Below are 18,036 nucleotides of genomic sequence, written 5' to 3'. Positions count from 1 at the left end.
TATTGAACCGCTTCGACTCGGAAGAGAGTGGTCCGTTCCACGTCTGTATTTCGGTTTCATCGGGGCCACTGTAGGAATTCCTGGCTATCTGAAAGACACTCAAAACACTGTGGGATTCACCTGCTTTATTGCCTATTTGCTTCTATTAACCGTGAGCCAATCCGGAACCGAGTACCGCAAAAACCAGGTCGCGTGCCAGGCAGGCTGTTCCCCGTCGTCATCAAAGAAACAAAAAGGTGGTTGGCTGTAAAATTCGAGGGTTAGAAAGACCAGTCGAAAATCTCACCATTCACTGTGACATTTCCGGGGGATCTCCTCATAGCGGCACAGACCCGCCTCGCTTCGTGATTACCTGTTTCGACCCATTTACGGATCAGGCAGGGCAATAGGCTGACTGAGCGCACGCACAGTCAACAGCCAAAGATGCACCCAAGCAAACGAACATAACACTTTTGTCGTGTATCCGTTGACGTGTCTAAATCCAGGTCCTTGAGAGACTTTGCATCATTCTCTCCTCGCTGGCCATACTTACAAACAATACAATAACGATAGCGACATGGTGACGGCTCGCAGACCCAAAAATCGCACGTCTGCTTGATTGGACTTCGTCCCAGAGGTAACCCGCCTATATACTTCATACCAACCGGCGCAAGTCACAGTTGCCAGTTGCCGTTCAGTACCACCACCACGGCTTCGGGTCCCGTCCCTTTGGGAAAAAAAGAAAAAAAGAAGAAAAAAACAGCAGATCGGTCCCACATCCGGCCAGATGGCGCCGTCCGGCAAGAACAGCACCGGTAGCTCAGCTCCGATAAGTCTGAGAAGCTCACCTCGCCGGGTCCGCCTGCTGCTGACGCTGACCGCCTCCCTCTGCGTTCTTTACTTTTTTCTCCTGCCTTCCGACCCTCAAAGCTTTCAGGGCATCGACAACAAGCGATACCCTGCCTCCTCGCGCGAGAGCGGCAACAGCCATCCCACTGGGGCTTTTGCTGATGGTGAAATTCTCAAGTTTGTCGACCCCTTGATCGGGACTGTTAACGGCGGTATGAGCTTTCCCCCCCTGACACTCCAAGAACTATTTGCAAACAAATAGCTGACAGAGCACATATAGGCCATGTCTTCCCTGGGGCCACTCTCCCCTACGGCATGGTCAAGGCTGTGGCCGACACGAATAGCCACGCAGAAAATGCAGCAGGATTCGTGAGCGACGACAGCAGAGTCACTGGGTTTTCGGTAAGTTGCTTACATGTCAATAAACCTCCATCCGGTCTTGTTGCTATACAAGTCAAGGGCAAACATGATGTCAAAAAACCATCCCATGATCTGATCTGAGCACATTCATCCTAACAAACAAACAAAAAACCAAAAACCTAAAAATACAGCACCTTCACGACTCAGGCACAGGAGGAAACCCTTCGCTGGGCAACTTCCCCCTGTGGATCCATCCAGGCTGTCCCGGCGACGACTTCACCAAGTGCAGCTTTCCCGCGAGCAGCCGCGGCGTGGGCCGCGTCAACGGCTCGGCCCGCGCCACGCCCGGCTACTTCTCCATCGAGCTGGAGAACTCGGTCCGGGCCGAGATGACGACCACGGAGCGCGCGGCTCTGTACCGCTTCTCGTTTCCGGACGGCGGCATCGGCGGCAGTAAGCGCTGGTCGATCACGCCAGATGGCAAGCGCGTCGCCGTGCCCTTCAGCCCGCTCATCCTCCTCGACATGGTCGACCTGGGCAACAGCCGCACCGGGGGCGGCACGCAGGTGTACGCGGATGAGGGCTCGTCGGCGGCGCGCATGGTCGGCGACGGCAAGTTCTTGCCGTCGTTTGGCACCGGCAACTACCGCGCCTACGTGTGCGCCGACGTGCGCGGGGCCAAGATCCGGAGGTACGGCACCTTCCAAGGCCCTGATTCGGCCGAGGAGCCCAAATTTATCGACTCGATATACTCGGGAGGCTCGGCCGGCTCGTGGGTGCAGTTCGATCCGCCTACTGCCGGAGGGGCGATTGTTGCGCGCGTCGGCGTGTCCTTCATGTCGGTCGACCAGGCGTGCGCAAACGCCGAGGCTGAGATACCGACCTTTGATTTCGACGGGACCTTTCGCGCGGCGCAGGACTCGTGGCGGGAGAAGCTCTCCGTCGTCGAGGTGGACGCGACCGGGGTGGGCGAGGACATGCAGACGACTTTTTGGTCTGGTCTGTACCGCAGCCTGATCTCGCCGCAGAACTACACGGGCGAGAACCCGCTGTGGGACAGCTCCGAGCCTTACTATGACTCTTTTTATTGCATATGGGACTCGTTCCGAGCACAGCACCCGTTGCTGACCATCATCGATCCGATCGCGCAGACGGAAATGGTGCGCGCACTGCTGGACATTTACCGGAACGTGGGAAAGCTGCCCGACTGCCGCATGAGCTTTTCCAAGGGTTTCAGCCAGGGCGGCTCCAATGCCGATGTAGTCATCGTCGATGCATATGTCAAAAAGCTCCGCGAAGACATTGACTGGGCCACAGCTTACGAAGCCGTTGTCTCCGACGCCGAGGACGAGCCTCAGTCGTGGGGCGTCGAGGGCCGCGGGAACCTGGAGTCGTACCACCGGCTAGGCTACATACCAGTGGACGACGTCGACAAGAACGGCACCGGGCCGTCCAGCAGGCAGATCTCGCGGCTGGTCGAGTACGCATACGAAGACTTTTGCATTTCACTCCTAGCCAAGGCCCTCGGCCACAGCGAAGACGCAGAAAAGTACCACAAGCGCGGCGGGAACTGGAAGAACATTTGGCGTGAGGAGCAGGCCGACATCATGCGTGAGGTGCATGCGGGCGAACTAACCCTCAGCCCCTTCACGGGCTTCATGCAGCCCAAGACGCTCGACGGCTCGTGGAAGTACCACAACGTGCGGCTGTGCAGCCCCAAGACGGCCTTTCACTCATGCTACTTTGACACGCGCCATTCGACCTACGAGGGCAGCTCGTGGCTGTACAGCTTCTTCGTGCCGCAGGACATGGCCGAGCTGATTCAGCGCATGGGCGGGCCCCAGACCTTTGTCAAGCGTCTCGAGTACTGGCACGAGGAGGTGGCGTACATGGGCAACGAGCAGGCCTTCCTGCCCGTGTTCCAGTTCCACTACGGCGGCCGGCCCGACCTGAGCTCGTACTGGGCCCATCGCTACATCCCGAGCCAGTTCAACGCGAGTATTAACGGCATCCCTGGCAACGACGACAGCTCCATGGGTGCCTTTGCTGCCATGGTTTTTATGGGCTTCTTCCCCGTCGCCGGGCAAGACGTCTACCTGATCACACCCCCTTTCTTCCGCGAGGTGAGGATCCAGGCGACCGGCCCCGAGGCCAAGCGGGCCGGGCGCAAAGCGATTATTCGGGTCCGCAACTTCGACCCGACGTATGAGAAGAAATACATTGAGAGTGCGACCCTGAATGGGCAGGCTTATACCAAAAATTGGATCACGCACGACTTCTTTCGTGAAGGAGGTTTGCTGGAGCTTACGGTGAGCCAGAGGCCGGTGAGTACTTGGGGAACGGGCAAAGACGACTTGCCGCCCAGTTATCCCGTGGGTGAGCGTGATGATATCACCGACCCTTCGCTGATACCGAGGACGGAGGTTCCTGCTAAAGGAGGACAATCTTTGCCACATCAAGAACATTAGATTTTAACTTCAGCATACGCAGATAAGCCAATACATATAGATGTTATTAGGCGCACAAGTGGCAAAGCAGACCAGGGATTATCACACATAGACAAGACATACTGAATTTTCTACTTGAACAGAATCGAAATCCAGGTATGGCTTAATGAGACAGGTGGTAGCTTCGTGCTGTCGACAGCATTACAGATTAGTCTGTAGCATCTGTGGCTTCTCCATTGGCATTATCGTCATCCTCGTCGTCATCATCATCTCCATCTTCCGGCATCACAATGGAGTTGAGATGCGCAATCTGTAAAGTAGCATAATAAGTATGAGCGACTGGCCAGGAATGACAAAAGCGGTACGAGGTAATACTCACATATCCAACCATATCACGAAAAATCTCCATGAGCTGATCGACGCCGTCATCCGACGTGAATACATCATCAGAAATCTTCTTGCTGATGGTAAAATTCCTCAACTTGAGCAGGTCTATATAACGATGATCCTGAGGATAATCCCTGGGCTTTTTCTTCAGCGCATCATTGGCATTCGCAACTGCAAAAGCTTTAAAGATGGACTTTTCGTCGCCCTTCTTCGCCTTGGGCAGGAATGTGCGCCGCAGTCGGTCGTCCTCGACCAGTGCCTTCTTCCACCGCCTCGGCCGTTCGTCGATGCTGGCCCGCAACCGACGCAGCGACTCGGCCTCTGGATGCCACAAGCCACCGCCCACAAAGGACTTGCCACCGGGCTCGCAGTGCAGATAGTAGCACGCATAAGGCCCCTTGCGCCCGGCGCGCGACCAGACGGCCGAGTAGTGGGGCTTGTAGGGCGTGGGATCCTTGGAGAATCGAATGTCCCTGTATATGCGGAATACAATGTCCTTTGCTGGGAGCTCAGGTATCGTATCGTCGACATCGACGATTCTAGGCGTGAGAGTCTCTATGAACGAGTTCCAGTCCGTAAGGGACCGACGGTATTCTGCGTCGTTGGACTTGAGCCAGGAGCGAACGTTGTTGGCCTTGAGATCTTTGAGAAACAGCAACGTATTTTTATGCAGCTTCTCATCGGCGTATTCGACACCGTTAAGCTCCCGTAGCTTAACATGTGGAATAAAAGTGACAAGGTTGTCCTCATCGTCGTCGTCATCGTCCTCATTACCGGAATCGGCATTTTTCCTATCCCGCGCTGTTTTCACAGGAGGCTTGGCTCCCTTCTTTTTACTAGGTTTGTACGGCTTAGACCTGTCCTGCTCCTCTTCGCTACCGTCACCCGAAGCTTCATCGGCAGCGTCCTCCTCCTCCTCCTCCTCGTCATCATCGTCGTCGGGTGCTTCGTACTCGTCCTCGCTGGCGTCCGATTCTACCTTTGGGCCACGGCGGCCACTATACTTTGCGTCATTGCCGCTCTTGGCACGCTTCGGGGCATGCGCATCTTCCGAGTCGGAGCCGGAGCCGGAATCGCTTTCAAAGTACTTGCTCTTCTCGGCGGACGACCCAATGCGCGTCGATCGTCTGCGGCTGCTAGAAACTGGCTCGGGTCTTTTGGGTGTTGCCGGCGCCTTTCGTTTACGGGGTGCCATGACAAGGTAGGGAGGTTGCGGTTTTCAGGCCGAAGTGTGGGAGACAGGAGTGTTGAGAGAAAGTCGTTGAGCAATCGTCAAATCCGAGCTAGACTAAGGCAGGTACCTGGTTTTCTTGTGGCTTCAGTATCCAAGAGAAATAGTTCAATGTAACGAAGTTATAATGATGGAATCCGTATCAATTGATGGTTTGCTCAACCAATGTATTGACCGAGTGTCATGTTACAAAATCAGCCACAGATTCCAATGCGGATCTCAGAGGCGTAACTCGATATGGCATCATAGTTTATTTACATGGCGGCTCGGGGATCCATCACGTCAGACCAGCTCAAATCCGGAATCTCCGAGATCAGCCGCGATCGAGGATCTGTGGCGGGGATGCTTGGATCGCGCTATCACGTGGGGCCATCCCTTTGCCATGTAGTTAGGTAGGTAAGGTAGCTACCACCTACCGGTAGGTAGCTACTTCTACAGGCGCTCCTAACCCTGGAGCTCAATACCTGCGCCTTCCTGCACCTGTAAGACCAGCAAGACTAGAACTATCTAGAATTAGATCTACCTACAGTATACATAGTAAAGACAGTCCACTGCCCATGGAAAATGCGGTCCCGCTTTTATCCTCGCAGCATGTATCCACTTTTTCTGCATCCAGGAACTTTCTACAAAAAGGGTAATTGCTATCTTCCTCACCTCGGTGTCACTTTTATACCTTCTTCTTCCCCACCAGCCAACCTACCTATGTACGGTTCGTCAACGCAAAACGTTGATAACGATATGACCTCATAATCTCAGGCCATTGCTAGTCTGGCTGCTGGCAGGCGGCTTGAGCTAGCGGCTTCTTTCTGAGCTTGAAAGTCCAAATGCTCCTTGCGAAACTCGAATATCAGTTTTGTGCGTGGTGGCGGTGGACTTTCAGAGGGCTTCATGGTGTTGATGGTCCCTTAGTTATGGTAATCCTGGAGCGACCAAGTCATTTGTCATTCCTCCATATCAACACACACTGCATCTTGCTAAGATCATCATTTCTTTAAAAGTAAAAACTACAACGTCTTTCATTTATCCACGGCTTAATTCAAGCAGTTAGGCACTTGAGGCTAGTATACACTCTACGCCATGTTCTGCCAAAGCCTGCAGACCATGCCAATTGTGGCCAGCAGCACGCATAACGGTGTCGAGTCAACCCCCCACCGGCTTGCAGCTGTCTTCATAGCAACTGGTTGAGCGGATCCTCTCATCTCTCTCAGTCTCTTGATTCTCTCTTGGATGCGTCGAAAAGTTCGAGGTGACTGGATTTGGGCGTTAATCATCTGCGTGAGGATCCTCACTTGTATCCACATGTACATACATTTCTGGCTGCTTGGTTGTGTATATGAAAATAAAATTCCTACCCATTGGAAGGCAACCCAGAACCGCTCAGCATCGAGCTTACCCACTCGCTTCACCAAGCAGCCTTGAGATGGCCATGATGTGGCGATCAAAACTTCAAAGGTTCACGCATTCTGATCATTGGGTTGTGCAAACATCAACCCTAACCCTGCAGCAACAAATAATTTTGTACTTTGCATGTGTGTAGTCCGCCTCGGTTTTATTTTATATCGATACAGTTACTTTTTTCCCATGTGAAAGTACTTTGGTTTTTGAGTGCAACAATGTTGGAGCTACCTGTTTGCGATGTCTATGTATTGTTTTTATGCGAACTTTGGGATGTTGTCGATTGAACTACTCCAAGTCCGCTGGTACCAAAACGGGCAAGTCCCTGCAAGATACCCATTAAACAACCTCGGCACTCGGCCCGCCCCTAATACCCACCATTTCATCGCAGCCTCTGCAATCGCAGCCTTTTTTTTGTATATCTCATCGACAACTATCGAATTGATACGCGCTTGGAAAGATTCAAATGTTTGCGAATACAATAATTAAAACCTCCCATTTCTAAGCTTTATACGAACCGAAATAAATAAATTCACGATGGATATCACCAAGCTCTTCGACGTCAAGGTACTTGCTACTAATATGCACCACCACGATAATAAACTCTCGCATCTCCCCTTAGCTAGCTAACATGGTCACTTCAGGGGAAAGTCGTTCTCGTCACCGGAGGGGCCAAAGGCATCGGAAGGATGATTTCTGAAGGTCTGTCTAGTCCCAGTCATACAGAAATCAAGAGAAAATAAACTAACGCACCCCATCCCCCAGGCTACGTCGCCAACGGTGCCAAGGTTTACATCTCATCCAGAGACGCGGCATCGTGCGAAAAGGTCGCAGCAGAGCTCACAGCCAAGGGGCCTGGGTCCGCCGTGGCCCTGCCGGCGAACCTGCAGTCCCTCGAGGAGTGCACCAAGCTGGCCTCCGACCTGGCGGCGCGCGAGCCTCGCCTCCACGTCCTCGTCAACAACTCCGGAGCCACCTGGGGCGCATCTCTAGAGGAGCACCCGGACCACGCATGGACCAAGCTCCTCACGTTGAACCTGCAGCGCGTCTTCACGCTGACGCAGCAGCTCCTTCCGCTGCTGGAGAAGGCGGCCACCCCGGCGGACCCGGCGCGCGTGATCAACATCGGGTCCATTGACGCCCTTCGCGTGCCCGTGCTGGCAAACTTTGCCTACGCCGCCAGCAAGGCCGGCCTGCACCACCTGAGCCGCACGCTGGCCGTTGAGCTGGGCAAGAGGCACATCACCAGCAACACGCTCGCCTGCGGGCCGTTTCCTAGCAAGATGATGGCGGCGACGCTGGACGCGGCTGGAGATGCCATCAGGGAGGCTTCGCCCTTGGGCAGGATCGGGCAGCCCGAGGACGTTGCCGGTGCATGTCTTTGGCTGTCGAGCCAAGCTGGGTACGTTCTCTCTACTCTCCTTCCTAGTCTGCATAGGTGTTGATGATGACGTATTGTCGTTCTTACTAATCTGGAAATTTCGCATTTAACAGGGCATTTGTGAACGGGGCTACAATCCCGTTGGATGGAGGCATTTCTTTGGTGTCCAAGATGTGAGGACATCGCAGCTATCTGAAGCTGGAGCTCGCAGTGGCGGTAGTCATCTCATATTTGTATAATTTCAAAAAGAAACAAAAAATAATAGGTGACGAGGTCCATCCAGCTGCATGAGAAAGTGCTGCAAAGATTTGCTGATATAGAAAGGGTCATCACATAAGATCGGGGCCTTTGACTCATCAGAATTGCATTACAGGGACTAATAATAAAGGATCCAGGACTCCATGTACTAACACTAGATTTTTCGCACACCTTATAAGTAGATTCGGTACTGTATAGTGCTGCTGCTTGCGATGAGGCATCGACCAGACTACTCCAGCAAAACGCCGAATTAGCAAGGCACACAGCATAGTGCAATATTTCATCCTTCCCTCCATCCCTTGAGCTTGCGTTCAATTATGGGTTTGTAGATTCTTCCTGTAATTTTTTTCCTATTCGGATGCCATGCACAAGTTCTTGGGTACTTTTCATATAGTACTCCATTAATGTACCTTTTTTTAGTGGCAAATACAGACAGTAGATCCACTTCCACCTGCGGCGGGGCCGGAGGGGGGGAGCTTAAGCACCATCTACTCGTGCTCGTACGATTACCAGACCAAAATCAAGACATCAAATTCATCCAAACAGTCCACGAAATTTCTGCCGTTGTATCTTACGTTTAGACCAGATTTCAAAGCAAGTTTTCTTCTCCCAAGCAATTTGGAACCATGGGTACCCCTGAGCAGACCAACAAGCTCTCCAACCTCTTCCTTGACCAGCCGTTGTCGGAGCACGGCAAGCGCTGGGACGGCCTGTGGAAGGAGGATTACACGCCGTGGGATAGAGCCGGGCCTAGCATGGCTCTTTATGACGTGCTGACAGGTCGCCCAGACCTCGTCCCTCCTCCCACCGGCGGGCAGAAGAAGAGAGCTTTGGTGCCGGGGTGCGGGAGGGGCTACGACGTTTTGCTGCTTTCCAGGCTGGGATATGACGTTTGGGGTCTCGACTATTCCGAGGAGGCTACCAAGCAGTCGATCATCTACGAGAAAAAGGTTGAACAAGGGGACGACGGTACCTATGCCGAGTTGGAGAGGGAAGGAGTTAAGAAGGGAAAGGTCACATGGTGCGTGAGTTAGTATCAACATGAAGTTTATCCTATATTACTGACCGGCAGTAACGTCTATTTAATCTTTCATCTAGGCTCACCGGTGATTTCTTTTCTGATGAATGGGTGAACAAGGCCGGCGTGCAACAATTCGACCTCACCTACGATTACACCGTAAGCAAGCATAGACCCTAGCTCCATAGTGGCACCCCTTGGCTGACCAATTCCTCGCCAGTTTCTATGCGCCCTTCCCATCTCGGCCAGACCCGCATGGGCACGAAGGATGGCAGACCTCCTCGCTCACGAGGGCCGACTGGTTTGCCTTCAATGGCCAACCGCGAAGCCGTGGTCCGGGGGAGGTCCTCCATGGGGTGTCTTGCCTGAACACTACATTGCCCAGCTCGCTCGGCCTGGTGAAAAGGTTGAATACGAATCTGATGGCAAGATCCCGGCGCAGGCAATGCCCAAGGTTGTCGAACAGGGTGGTTTGCGAAGATTGGAACTAGTCGTGCCATCTCGCACCCACAATTCTGGTATTGCCGACGGAGTCTTGCACGATCGCATTGCTGTCTTTGCTCATTGATTACCGCCACCCGGCTGAGAAGTGGCGGCCTGGACTTTTGCGCAACAATACTTTGAGCAGGGAACATTCCGTAACTTTCAAAATTCCGCTCGTACAGTGCTCGCAGCGTGAAATAGGGCTCATTGTTTGCGGCCGTATTAATGATAGACGCTTGCACTCAAGACTTTTTCCTCAGCGAGTTATAATGCTCTCCAAGACCAAAGCCATGCCTGTAGTACGCTAGCCACACCTGCCTGGCGGGCTCGTCTTCCTTCGGCTCCTTTGGCTGCACAACAGCGGTACGGCCATCGGCAATAACACGGACTTCGACGTTATACGTGCTCGCCAGCGCCAGCAGCTCCATGTGCCCACCCCACTCTGCAGTGTCGCGCATCTTGCGCACGTAGTCGTCCAGCGGTTCTTCCAGGAAGGGCGCAAAGTCGTCGGCGTGGTCGGAAATGTACGACGAGGCCGCCCGTCGCACGATCCGGTACGCGGGTACACTGTCATCACCGGCTCCGGATTTCTGCTGTAGTGGGATAGAGAGCGTCGAGAGCTGATCAGCAAAGGCGGAGAACAGGCAGTGGCCGTCCGGCGCAATCTCCTTTTCGACGAGGGAGTGGGTGGCCAGCTCCCGTGCCATGTGTGCCGCCTCGTTGGATCGGTGGTCCACCATGTTGGACGCCTCAGCGGCGGCCGCCTCGGCAGCAGCCTCTTGCTCGGCTGCGCGTCTGGCCAGACGCTCTTTTTGTCGGTTGCGTTTCTTCCCGGCTTGATTTTGCGGTGGTTGTGTGCCGCCCACCTCTACAGATTCCTTTTCGTTTGATGGCGCTTGGCTTTCGCCATTTTGCCTCGTGTCGTCGACCGCAGGCTCATCTTCCGATTTCTCTGCTTCCTCTTCCTCTGCAGTGCCACCTAGCTGTCTCGTTTCGGACTCGTGTCGCTCTTTCATTTGGCGTTCGAGTTCGGCACACTCGTCGTTGACGCCCTTACGCGTCTTTTTTGTCGCGTTCTTTTTCTTGCTGGTGATACGCCCCTGCAGATCCTTGAGCTCTTTGCGATGCCGCGCCTGCATCTGCTCCAGAGACTCCATTGTTGCGTGCACTGGTATCAAGATGATTCCGGGATTGCGGTATTTATGAGATTCTGCCAGTGATTCGCAGGCAGGTAGATGTGTTTCCTTAAATTAGATGCGACCCAATTCGTTAGACTTGGTACTTTTTCTTTCTCTGAAAAAATGTCAAGTAGCTTTGAATGACGTCTATTTTTGCAGCTTCCTTAATGAATACTGACTGCTAAGGTGGGGTGCGGGGTCTTGCGTACCTTGAGCGATTCAAGTTTTGTCGTCTCCATTGTTCAATCGTCAGGAGCAGAACGCCTACCCTGCACAGGGTCGAGGTCGATGGCCTATATACATGCACTTTATATCACCAACTGTACTTTGGTACAACGACTATGATTTGTTCAACAAATACCATTAGATTATGATGACTAAAAGACTTTTCTCCCAGATCGTACCTACCTGTAGGTTCACCTTGGAGATTGTGTCCTTTCTACCACTTTTTGAAAGAACCATGTGATGCTTTACTTACCTCCTGAGGCCGAGCTTACTGCTGAGTTTACTGCTCAACTTGTTGTCCTTCTTTGACTTTTGTGCAATGCAGTTTTCGCAGAGGTTAGGAACTTTTCGAACTGAGCTCTCCTCGTTCTCACACATGGACTCGGGGCAAGCCATGCGCTTGGCAGAGGCCCAGGGACAGTACTTGACATCACTCTCGAGGATGTCGACAAGCTGGTGGCCGCAGGTCTCAAAGACCATGGCACCTTGAATCCAGCACATTTTGAAGGTTGGGAGAGGATTTTGGGGAGAGAGGTTGGTGAGTGGAGAGGAGCGTTGCTTACCTTCAAAGTACTACTGTAAGTGCTTGTGTAGTCGACCGGGTCCTATCCAAAGGATCCGAAAGAGTGTTAACGGTTAAAGGATGACTTTGTTTTGAAGAGACCAGAGAAATCCGATGCTGATGAGATGAAGCCGGATTCTGCCCTTTATATTGCCATCTTGTCGTTGTTGTAGAAGAAGACCGATATCTTCTTTTTTTAGATTAGCTACCAGAGTCATGCTCGGCCTCGAGGCTTTGAAACACTTGAAAGAGCCTCTTTGTCAACAGGGCTCGCAATATGCAGATGTCGGTATTGTGAAGACACCTTTGTCGATTCATTGTCCCAGGTCTGGGTAATTTGCTTCTAATAGCGGGCTCAATGGGCTCACAATGCATTGCTTGTTTTGCTTGCGAAAACGAGAATGGCATAAGCTTCATATCCATACCATACCAGCATATGAGCCCTGTAGAAACCTGGAAGTCGGGTCGGTTAACGGAGGTAGTATTGATTGGTTCAGGTTGAATGCAGTAACAAATGGGGTAACAAGGTTGAACAAAAAGGCATGCTCCACTGCAGGGATTGCGGTACTTTGCCCGCTGGTCAAGCCGGGGTCGCATCTGATGACCGCCAAGCTGCTAAATTGGCAATTGGGCGGTGACATCAAGCTGCAGGGAAACCGCGATGGATGGGGAGATGTGGGACCTGGGACCGTCCCAGTCAGTGCCTGACTTGCCGCGTAGCCCCTCTATTTGTCGGCAAAGTCACAAAGGAATCCGGAGCAGATGTTCCTGCATCACCACATTCCATCACCAGGTCATCGAAATCAAGCTTGCTATTACCAGGAAGATGGGGACTCCGTTCCTTCATCCCTACAGCCTACAAGCTACATGATTAAGTCGACCGACCGCCCAATTGGTCGCCTCAAATCAATTATTAACTTGCGCATAGGCCGTCTCAGTCGTTTCCTTCTGCTTGTTCGTCTTGACATTTGTGGCACACACTCGTTTCTCTTTCGGAGACTCGACCTTACCCAACCAACGGGCTTGAACGCGTGACCATGTCACTAATTCCATATCATTCTTCAGAGGATCGTGAAATTGTTCTGTACGTGACCCGGTTCCTGGGAATGTGGCTACTGTCTATCACCAATCAACAGCCTCGCTAACCACGCCTCTGTCCAATTGACAGGCGTCACGACAATGCCCTGGTCGTCCGCGATAGGACGTCCCGACGACTGGAAATCAGACGAATCACTGAGTGTCCTACCTGCCACCAGTCCCTCCACCCTGTATCGTCCGGCGATCGCCCGTTTGACGTGCCCCCGGGCAACAACCATCACGATCCCTACTTCGTAAGCCCAAACTACTTCCGCCTGTTGCAGGCAGGCCACGACATTGAACCCCAGAGCGATCAAGACGATCACCATGCTCACCGCCACGATCGCCCGCCCTCGAGCCCGGTAAAACGTCTGGTTCACCGGGTCCCTCACGTGGAGCCCGATACCGAAGATGGCGCAGAGTTCGTGTCGAGTACATCTTCCGTGAAGGAGGGCGCTCGCATCCGGAGGAACGCCTTCAGTCCGAATTACTTTCGCGATTTCTTTGTCGAGGAGCGCGAGCTTGGCAGGGGTGGCAAGGGTGTTGTTCTGCTCGTCCGCCATCAGCTCGACGGTGTCCAGCTTGGCAACTACGCCTGCAAGCGAGTTCCCGTGGGTGACGACCATGCTTGGCTTGAAAAGGTGCTCATCGAGGTCGAGCTGTTGGCCAACCTCACCCATCCAAACCTAGTGGCCTACAAACACGTATGGCTGGAAGAGGTCACGCTGAATCGCTTCGGGCCGCAAGTCGCATGCGCCTTCATACTGCAGCAGTATTGTAACGGTGGAGACCTTCACCAATATGTCGTCGGCCAGAAGCCAAAGGAGACCACAAAGGAACAGCTCAAGGCACAGATGCGACGCCGATCAAAGGGGCAGACTGAGCGACCGCAAGGGCTCACTTCGCATCGGCGTCTTCACTTTGATGAGATTTATTCGATATTCAAAGACATCACATCGGGGCTTGTCTATCTGCATGAATCAAACTACATCCACAGAGACCTGAAACCCAGCAACTGTCTGCTCCACCGTCAAGGCAAACAAATGACCTGTCTCATCAGTGATTTTGGGGAGGTGCAGCAGGAACAAGCACTCAGGAATTCAACGGGCTCGACCGGTACGATTAGCTGGTGTGCCCCTGAAGTGCTGGTCAAAGATAGGCAAGGGAGGTACGGAAACTTCACGACCAAGTCGGACGTTTTCTCCATGGGCATGATTTTGTACTTTCTGTGTTTCGGTCGCTTGCCGTACCAAAATGCCAACATGGTACAGGAAGAGTTAGAGGACGTTGAGATGCTGCGCGCCGAAATCAAGGAATGGAAAGGATATCAGTATGAAAGGCGGGAGCGGCCTGATCTTCCGGATAAGGTTTACCTGTTGCTGAAGAAGTTACTGTCCGTACTCCCGGAGGAGCGTCCAAGTGCGGCTGAGGTGCTTCGGATTATTTCGAATGAATCAAACCTCGACGCAGTTCCTCGTGGGGCAAGGGGCAGCACGCCGAATATGATGCCTACAGGAAGAGTCCGCAACTTGGACTCTCCCATGCCCCCATCTACGCCTGTCAATGGTGGGTGAACTCTTTCCATGTATGTTGCGCAGCCTGGTTTTGCTAACATTGGTCACAAGAACCCGTAAATCGATTTGCACGCCCCAGATCGTCATCTTCTGTTGACGATCGGGAATCGGTGTCGGCCATGGGAGACGTAAATGATTCACCTCAGCCGACAACTAGGAATAGCATCGAGAAAATCAATATACCAACGACACCCCGAATGCGACCAACCCTTGCCGCCGCGCACAGCGATCATGAAATTTCACATGAGTCACCGTCGCACTCGCAAGCCGACAATGACTATCAAGCTAACACACCCACAACGATGCCGCTACTGATGCCGCCGGCCACAACCAAGATGGAACAAGCAAGGCATCGCATCGTTGTAGTTCGTCATCAAATGGCTCGGTTCCTCATGTACAATGGTGACACGGTAGCATTCATCTTTCGCCTAGGGCTGTTTCTGGTCAAGGTAGCGACTCTGACAAGACCGTGCTGGCCATACGTGATAAGCTCCGAGGTGGGTGCGCCTCTTGTAGCCATGGCCGGCATGGACCTTGGCATCCCGACCACTGCCAGCAGCGTAGGGATGGGGTCGCGGTACCGCCCTGGGAGGCCAGTGCCAATATCCGGAGCCTCGCGCTGGAGGTGGGATTGGAGGGTTAGCATTTTCCTGTTTTGTCTTCACTTTGTTGCTCTGTGGGCGGTATCCCGCTGGGGAAATATGTGCTATCATGTTCATAGCGCTACGGCGACCTGGCATAGTGCTGAATGAATAAAAACTTGCCCTTGCGTGGATCTCAACGTTTTTTTTTTTTTTTCGTCAAATCAAGTGCAGGTTTGGATTGAATTAAAGTTTCTTCAAAACGTTAACCTCGGAAACGGCTGTGACTCTTTGGCATATGTCAGTCACGCTATGCTCATATTGCACGGATGGCAGTTTTTATTGTCAGGCTGACTGACACACCTATGATCAAACACTCCTTAATTTTCTCAGATGATTGCTTGGTAACGATTTAGTCAAAGTCTATCGGGGCCAGCAGGGCATGTGCGTCACCTAACTAGGATTCGTGGGTTATGTCATGAGTAACTTTTCAAATTGGACTTGGTTAGGGATAAGTTGAAGAAGAAGCAAAAAAGAAACGAGAAGAGAAAGATACTTACAAAATGTTACGAAATTCGGCCTTGCAAACAGGGACATCTGTCAGCAGTCGTGGATTCGAGTAAATACGCAATTTCTCTGGGTGAGACTGTTTGGAAATAACGTCTACGGATGCCTATTTTAGGTAAAATTTGAAAGTTTGTGTTCAGTCAGCTTCGCAGGTTTCAATTGTGGTTTTGAATTCTCAAACACGCACGAGCTAGGTAATCATCACTCGAGGTGCATCGGCTGTATCGAGGAAAGAAATTACGAACAATATTAATTACTTATGTTTCCAATAACAATGATCTGCCCTGATAGGTAGGTAGCAGGATAGGTATGGAGATAGGCAGTAATGCCGGATACTCAGGTAAATAGACACATGGACTTGAACTGATATAAATATTTATATTGCTATACAACGGGTGTGGCGGGACCCTTCTCAACATCATATTCTATTCCATTCAGAACAATACAGGCGTGAGCCAAGATGATAGTTGCAGTGAAGGTAAATCGTCGATATGTCATTATGAATAATAAGTCGTGCTGGTATATGATCTTGAAAATATCTACGAAAAACGTCTTAGGCTAGAGCAATATTATTTGAGATTATTTAAACTCCAAAGATTCAGAGAGATATTGCTTGAACCAAAGCAGAGTCTAATTTTCCCAAAGTCCTTCCAGCAGAAATGCCAAGCTCCCCAAATAACAGGAAAAGAGAGCACGAGACTCGCCACCACCCCCTCCCCAGAAAAAAAAAGGAAAAAAGGAAAAATGGAAAAAAAGGAAAAAAAGAAGAAAAAAGCCATTTCCACTCAGATATAACCACCCACCGGCGGACGGCTACTCCCAGGCCACGACAACCGCGCCCCAGAAGCCGACGCCCAACCCTCAGACTCAGTAACGCACATCCCCGACCCGATCGAGTATACGCTAGAGCAGCGCCTCGGCAGCTGCGGCGGGGGTTCGCTCATCGGCCGTTTGCTGGGCTCTTCCGCGTCCCGCGCCTGCCCCTTTCCCCACAGCTTCGAAGCCCTCCTCGACCGCGACGAGTCGAGCCTAACCCTGACCCTCTTCCCCCACCGCTTCAGCCTCTTCCACAGCAGCGAGCGCCTGCTCGGACCCGAGTCCGACATGGACGACATCCACGCCGGGTTGCCAGCGGCCGCCTGATCGCGGATCCACTCGGGTGGCGGCGGGCAGCACGGCGGCTCGGGGAACCCGGCGATGATGCTGACTGTGGTGGGGCTCGTTGGTGCCCGGGACCGCCTGGCTGTTGCGTGTGGGGACCTGGCTCCAAGCGCCGTTTCCTGCCTGTGCTCTGGCGGCGGTGGTGGTCGGGCGTGGTCAGAGCCGTTCCGACGGTTGGTGCTGGTTGATGTTTCGGTGTCTCTTGTCGGTGGACGAGGCGAGCCCGTTGCCCATTGGTGCATGTGCGTCTCCTCAGGCTTTTGGCGATGGGTTGGCTGCTGGTTCAAGTTAGGTGGAGGTCTGTACAGCACGAGGCTGCCCTCCTCTCTATCACCTGCTTCTGCTGGATGCTTGGTCAGTTAAAACATGAAGGCTGGTACCCGCTGGGAGGGAAGAAGGAAGGAATGAACAGCAAACTTACGTCTAACATGTGGTGGCTGCACAGAAGAGGAGCCACGCTGCAGGCTCACTATAATGTGGCTGGTTACTGGACAGAAGGGTCTGGCCGGACGGGTCGGAAGGGGATCTCGAATGATACGGATCTGCTCTCTCCGAATCGGTAGTGCTGTCGCCGGCCTAAATCGTGCTGTCCGTGGGCTACTCTGAGCCGGTATTGACTGAGTCCTTGTCGGTTCTGTGATCGAAGCCGTAGAGCGTCGTCTAGATGTGGGAAAAACGGTTCCGAGCTGGAAGGAGGAGGAAGTTAGGTCATGAAAATCTGATGTTACCAAGACTGAGCATTACTAGAATAGCAAAAGTGAACAGACGCGTGGTTGTCCAACAAGTATTTGCAGGCCTGAAGAATGGCACCAGATATTAATTATGTATCATGAATAGCAAAAAAAAAGAAAGAAAAAAAAAAGCTATAACAAGTGAGCAGGATGTTTTCATGTAAGATGAACAGATATATATAGAAATATGGATTTAAAACTAAGATTCTTGCAAATGAGGACTAACTAGATTTTCATCATGCTTACCATTTTCGCGAACCGCAGCCTTTTGCTCTCGGGCTTCTCGTTTGGCTGGGATTCCTCTGATCTAAGGGGAAATCTAGAACCGAAGCGCCTCAGAGCACCAGGCTCTTTGTTGCTTTTTGTTGCATCGAAGCTATTTCGAGGCATTTTGGTTATATAACAAGTCTCGAGTCAAAACTCCGTGACAATCTGCTAGAGTCAAAAAGAGTGCGTGTGATACTGACAAGCATACAAACAATCATTGCAGACCTTCCGAAAAAAAAAGTCGTGCCGGTAGTTAATTTGTAGCAAAATACTGAGTCTGAAGTGTCTGGAGAATACACTTGCGCATGGCAGTCAGACTCACTTC

At 52.3% G+C, this 18,036-nt stretch overlaps 8 protein-coding genes across 8 annotated transcripts; 4 read left to right on the top strand and 4 right to left on the bottom strand.

The window, feature by feature from the left end:
• Positions 1–267: 267 nt before the first annotated feature.
• MGG_00695 (alpha-1,2-mannosidase subfamily) lies at positions 268–4,032 on the top strand. The gene is made up of 3 exons (XM_003718264.1): positions 268–1,040; positions 1,109–1,230; positions 1,380–4,032. The coding sequence occupies exons 1-3, from the start codon at positions 767–769 to the stop codon at positions 3,654–3,656; spliced, it is 2,673 nt and encodes an 890-aa protein (XP_003718312.1). The 5' UTR covers positions 268–766; the 3' UTR covers positions 3,657–4,032.
• On the bottom strand, positions 3,639–5,521 carry MGG_00696 (uncharacterized protein). The gene is made up of 2 exons (XM_003718263.1): positions 4,015–5,521; positions 3,639–3,945 (listed from the first exon to the last, which is right to left on the bottom strand). The coding sequence occupies exons 1-2, from the start codon at positions 5,215–5,217 to the stop codon at positions 3,844–3,846; spliced, it is 1,305 nt and encodes a 434-aa protein (XP_003718311.1). The 5' UTR covers positions 5,218–5,521; the 3' UTR covers positions 3,639–3,843.
• A 1,523-nt stretch (positions 5,522–7,044) lies between these two features.
• On the top strand, positions 7,045–8,462 carry MGG_00697 (rhamnolipids biosynthesis 3-oxoacyl-[acyl-carrier-protein] reductase). The gene is made up of 4 exons (XM_003718262.1): positions 7,045–7,215; positions 7,293–7,350; positions 7,414–8,050; positions 8,143–8,462. Exons 1-4 carry the CDS (start codon positions 7,186–7,188, stop codon positions 8,204–8,206), a joined length of 789 nt encoding a protein of 262 aa, XP_003718310.1. The 5' UTR covers positions 7,045–7,185; the 3' UTR covers positions 8,207–8,462.
• Positions 8,463–8,777: 315 nt separating this feature from the next.
• On the top strand, positions 8,778–10,008 carry MGG_00698 (uncharacterized protein). Its single transcript, XM_003718261.1, has 3 exons — positions 8,778–9,308; positions 9,386–9,464; positions 9,526–10,008. The coding sequence occupies exons 1-3, from the start codon at positions 8,914–8,916 to the stop codon at positions 9,871–9,873; spliced, it is 822 nt and encodes a 273-aa protein (XP_003718309.1). The 5' UTR covers positions 8,778–8,913; the 3' UTR covers positions 9,874–10,008.
• MGG_11505 (uncharacterized protein) lies at positions 9,294–11,166 on the bottom strand. Its single transcript, XM_003718260.1, has one exon. It carries the CDS (start codon positions 10,943–10,945, stop codon positions 10,031–10,033), a length of 915 nt encoding a protein of 304 aa, XP_003718308.1. The 5' UTR covers positions 10,946–11,166; the 3' UTR covers positions 9,294–10,030.
• Positions 11,167–11,208: 42 nt separating this feature from the next.
• MGG_17392 (uncharacterized protein) lies at positions 11,209–11,692 on the bottom strand (the record flags this gene model as incomplete). Its single annotated transcript, XM_003718259.1, has 3 exons — positions 11,209–11,259; positions 11,375–11,405; positions 11,484–11,692. The coding sequence occupies 3 exons, from the start codon at positions 11,690–11,692 to the stop codon at positions 11,209–11,211; spliced, it is 291 nt and encodes a 96-aa protein (XP_003718307.1).
• A 799-nt stretch (positions 11,693–12,491) lies between these two features.
• MGG_00700 (IKS protein kinase) lies at positions 12,492–15,220 on the top strand. The gene is made up of 3 exons (XM_003718258.1): positions 12,492–12,837; positions 12,922–14,396; positions 14,456–15,220. Exons 1-3 carry the CDS (start codon positions 12,791–12,793, stop codon positions 15,154–15,156), a joined length of 2,223 nt encoding a protein of 740 aa, XP_003718306.1. The 5' UTR covers positions 12,492–12,790; the 3' UTR covers positions 15,157–15,220.
• A 1,117-nt stretch (positions 15,221–16,337) lies between these two features.
• On the bottom strand, positions 16,338–17,834 carry MGG_00701 (uncharacterized protein; the record flags this gene model as incomplete). The annotated part of the gene is made up of 3 exons (XM_003718257.1): positions 16,338–17,056; positions 17,135–17,399; positions 17,691–17,834. 3 exons carry the CDS (start codon positions 17,832–17,834, stop codon positions 16,338–16,340), a joined length of 1,128 nt encoding a protein of 375 aa, XP_003718305.1.
• Positions 17,835–18,036: the final 202 nt, after the last annotated feature.

This window comes from Pyricularia oryzae, chromosome 5 (genome assembly GCF_000002495.2).
Source record: "Pyricularia oryzae 70-15 chromosome 5, whole genome shotgun sequence".
Lineage (NCBI taxonomy): Eukaryota > Fungi > Ascomycota > Sordariomycetes > Magnaporthales > Pyriculariaceae > Pyricularia > Pyricularia oryzae.
This window is presented reverse-complemented; position numbering and strand designations above follow the sequence as displayed.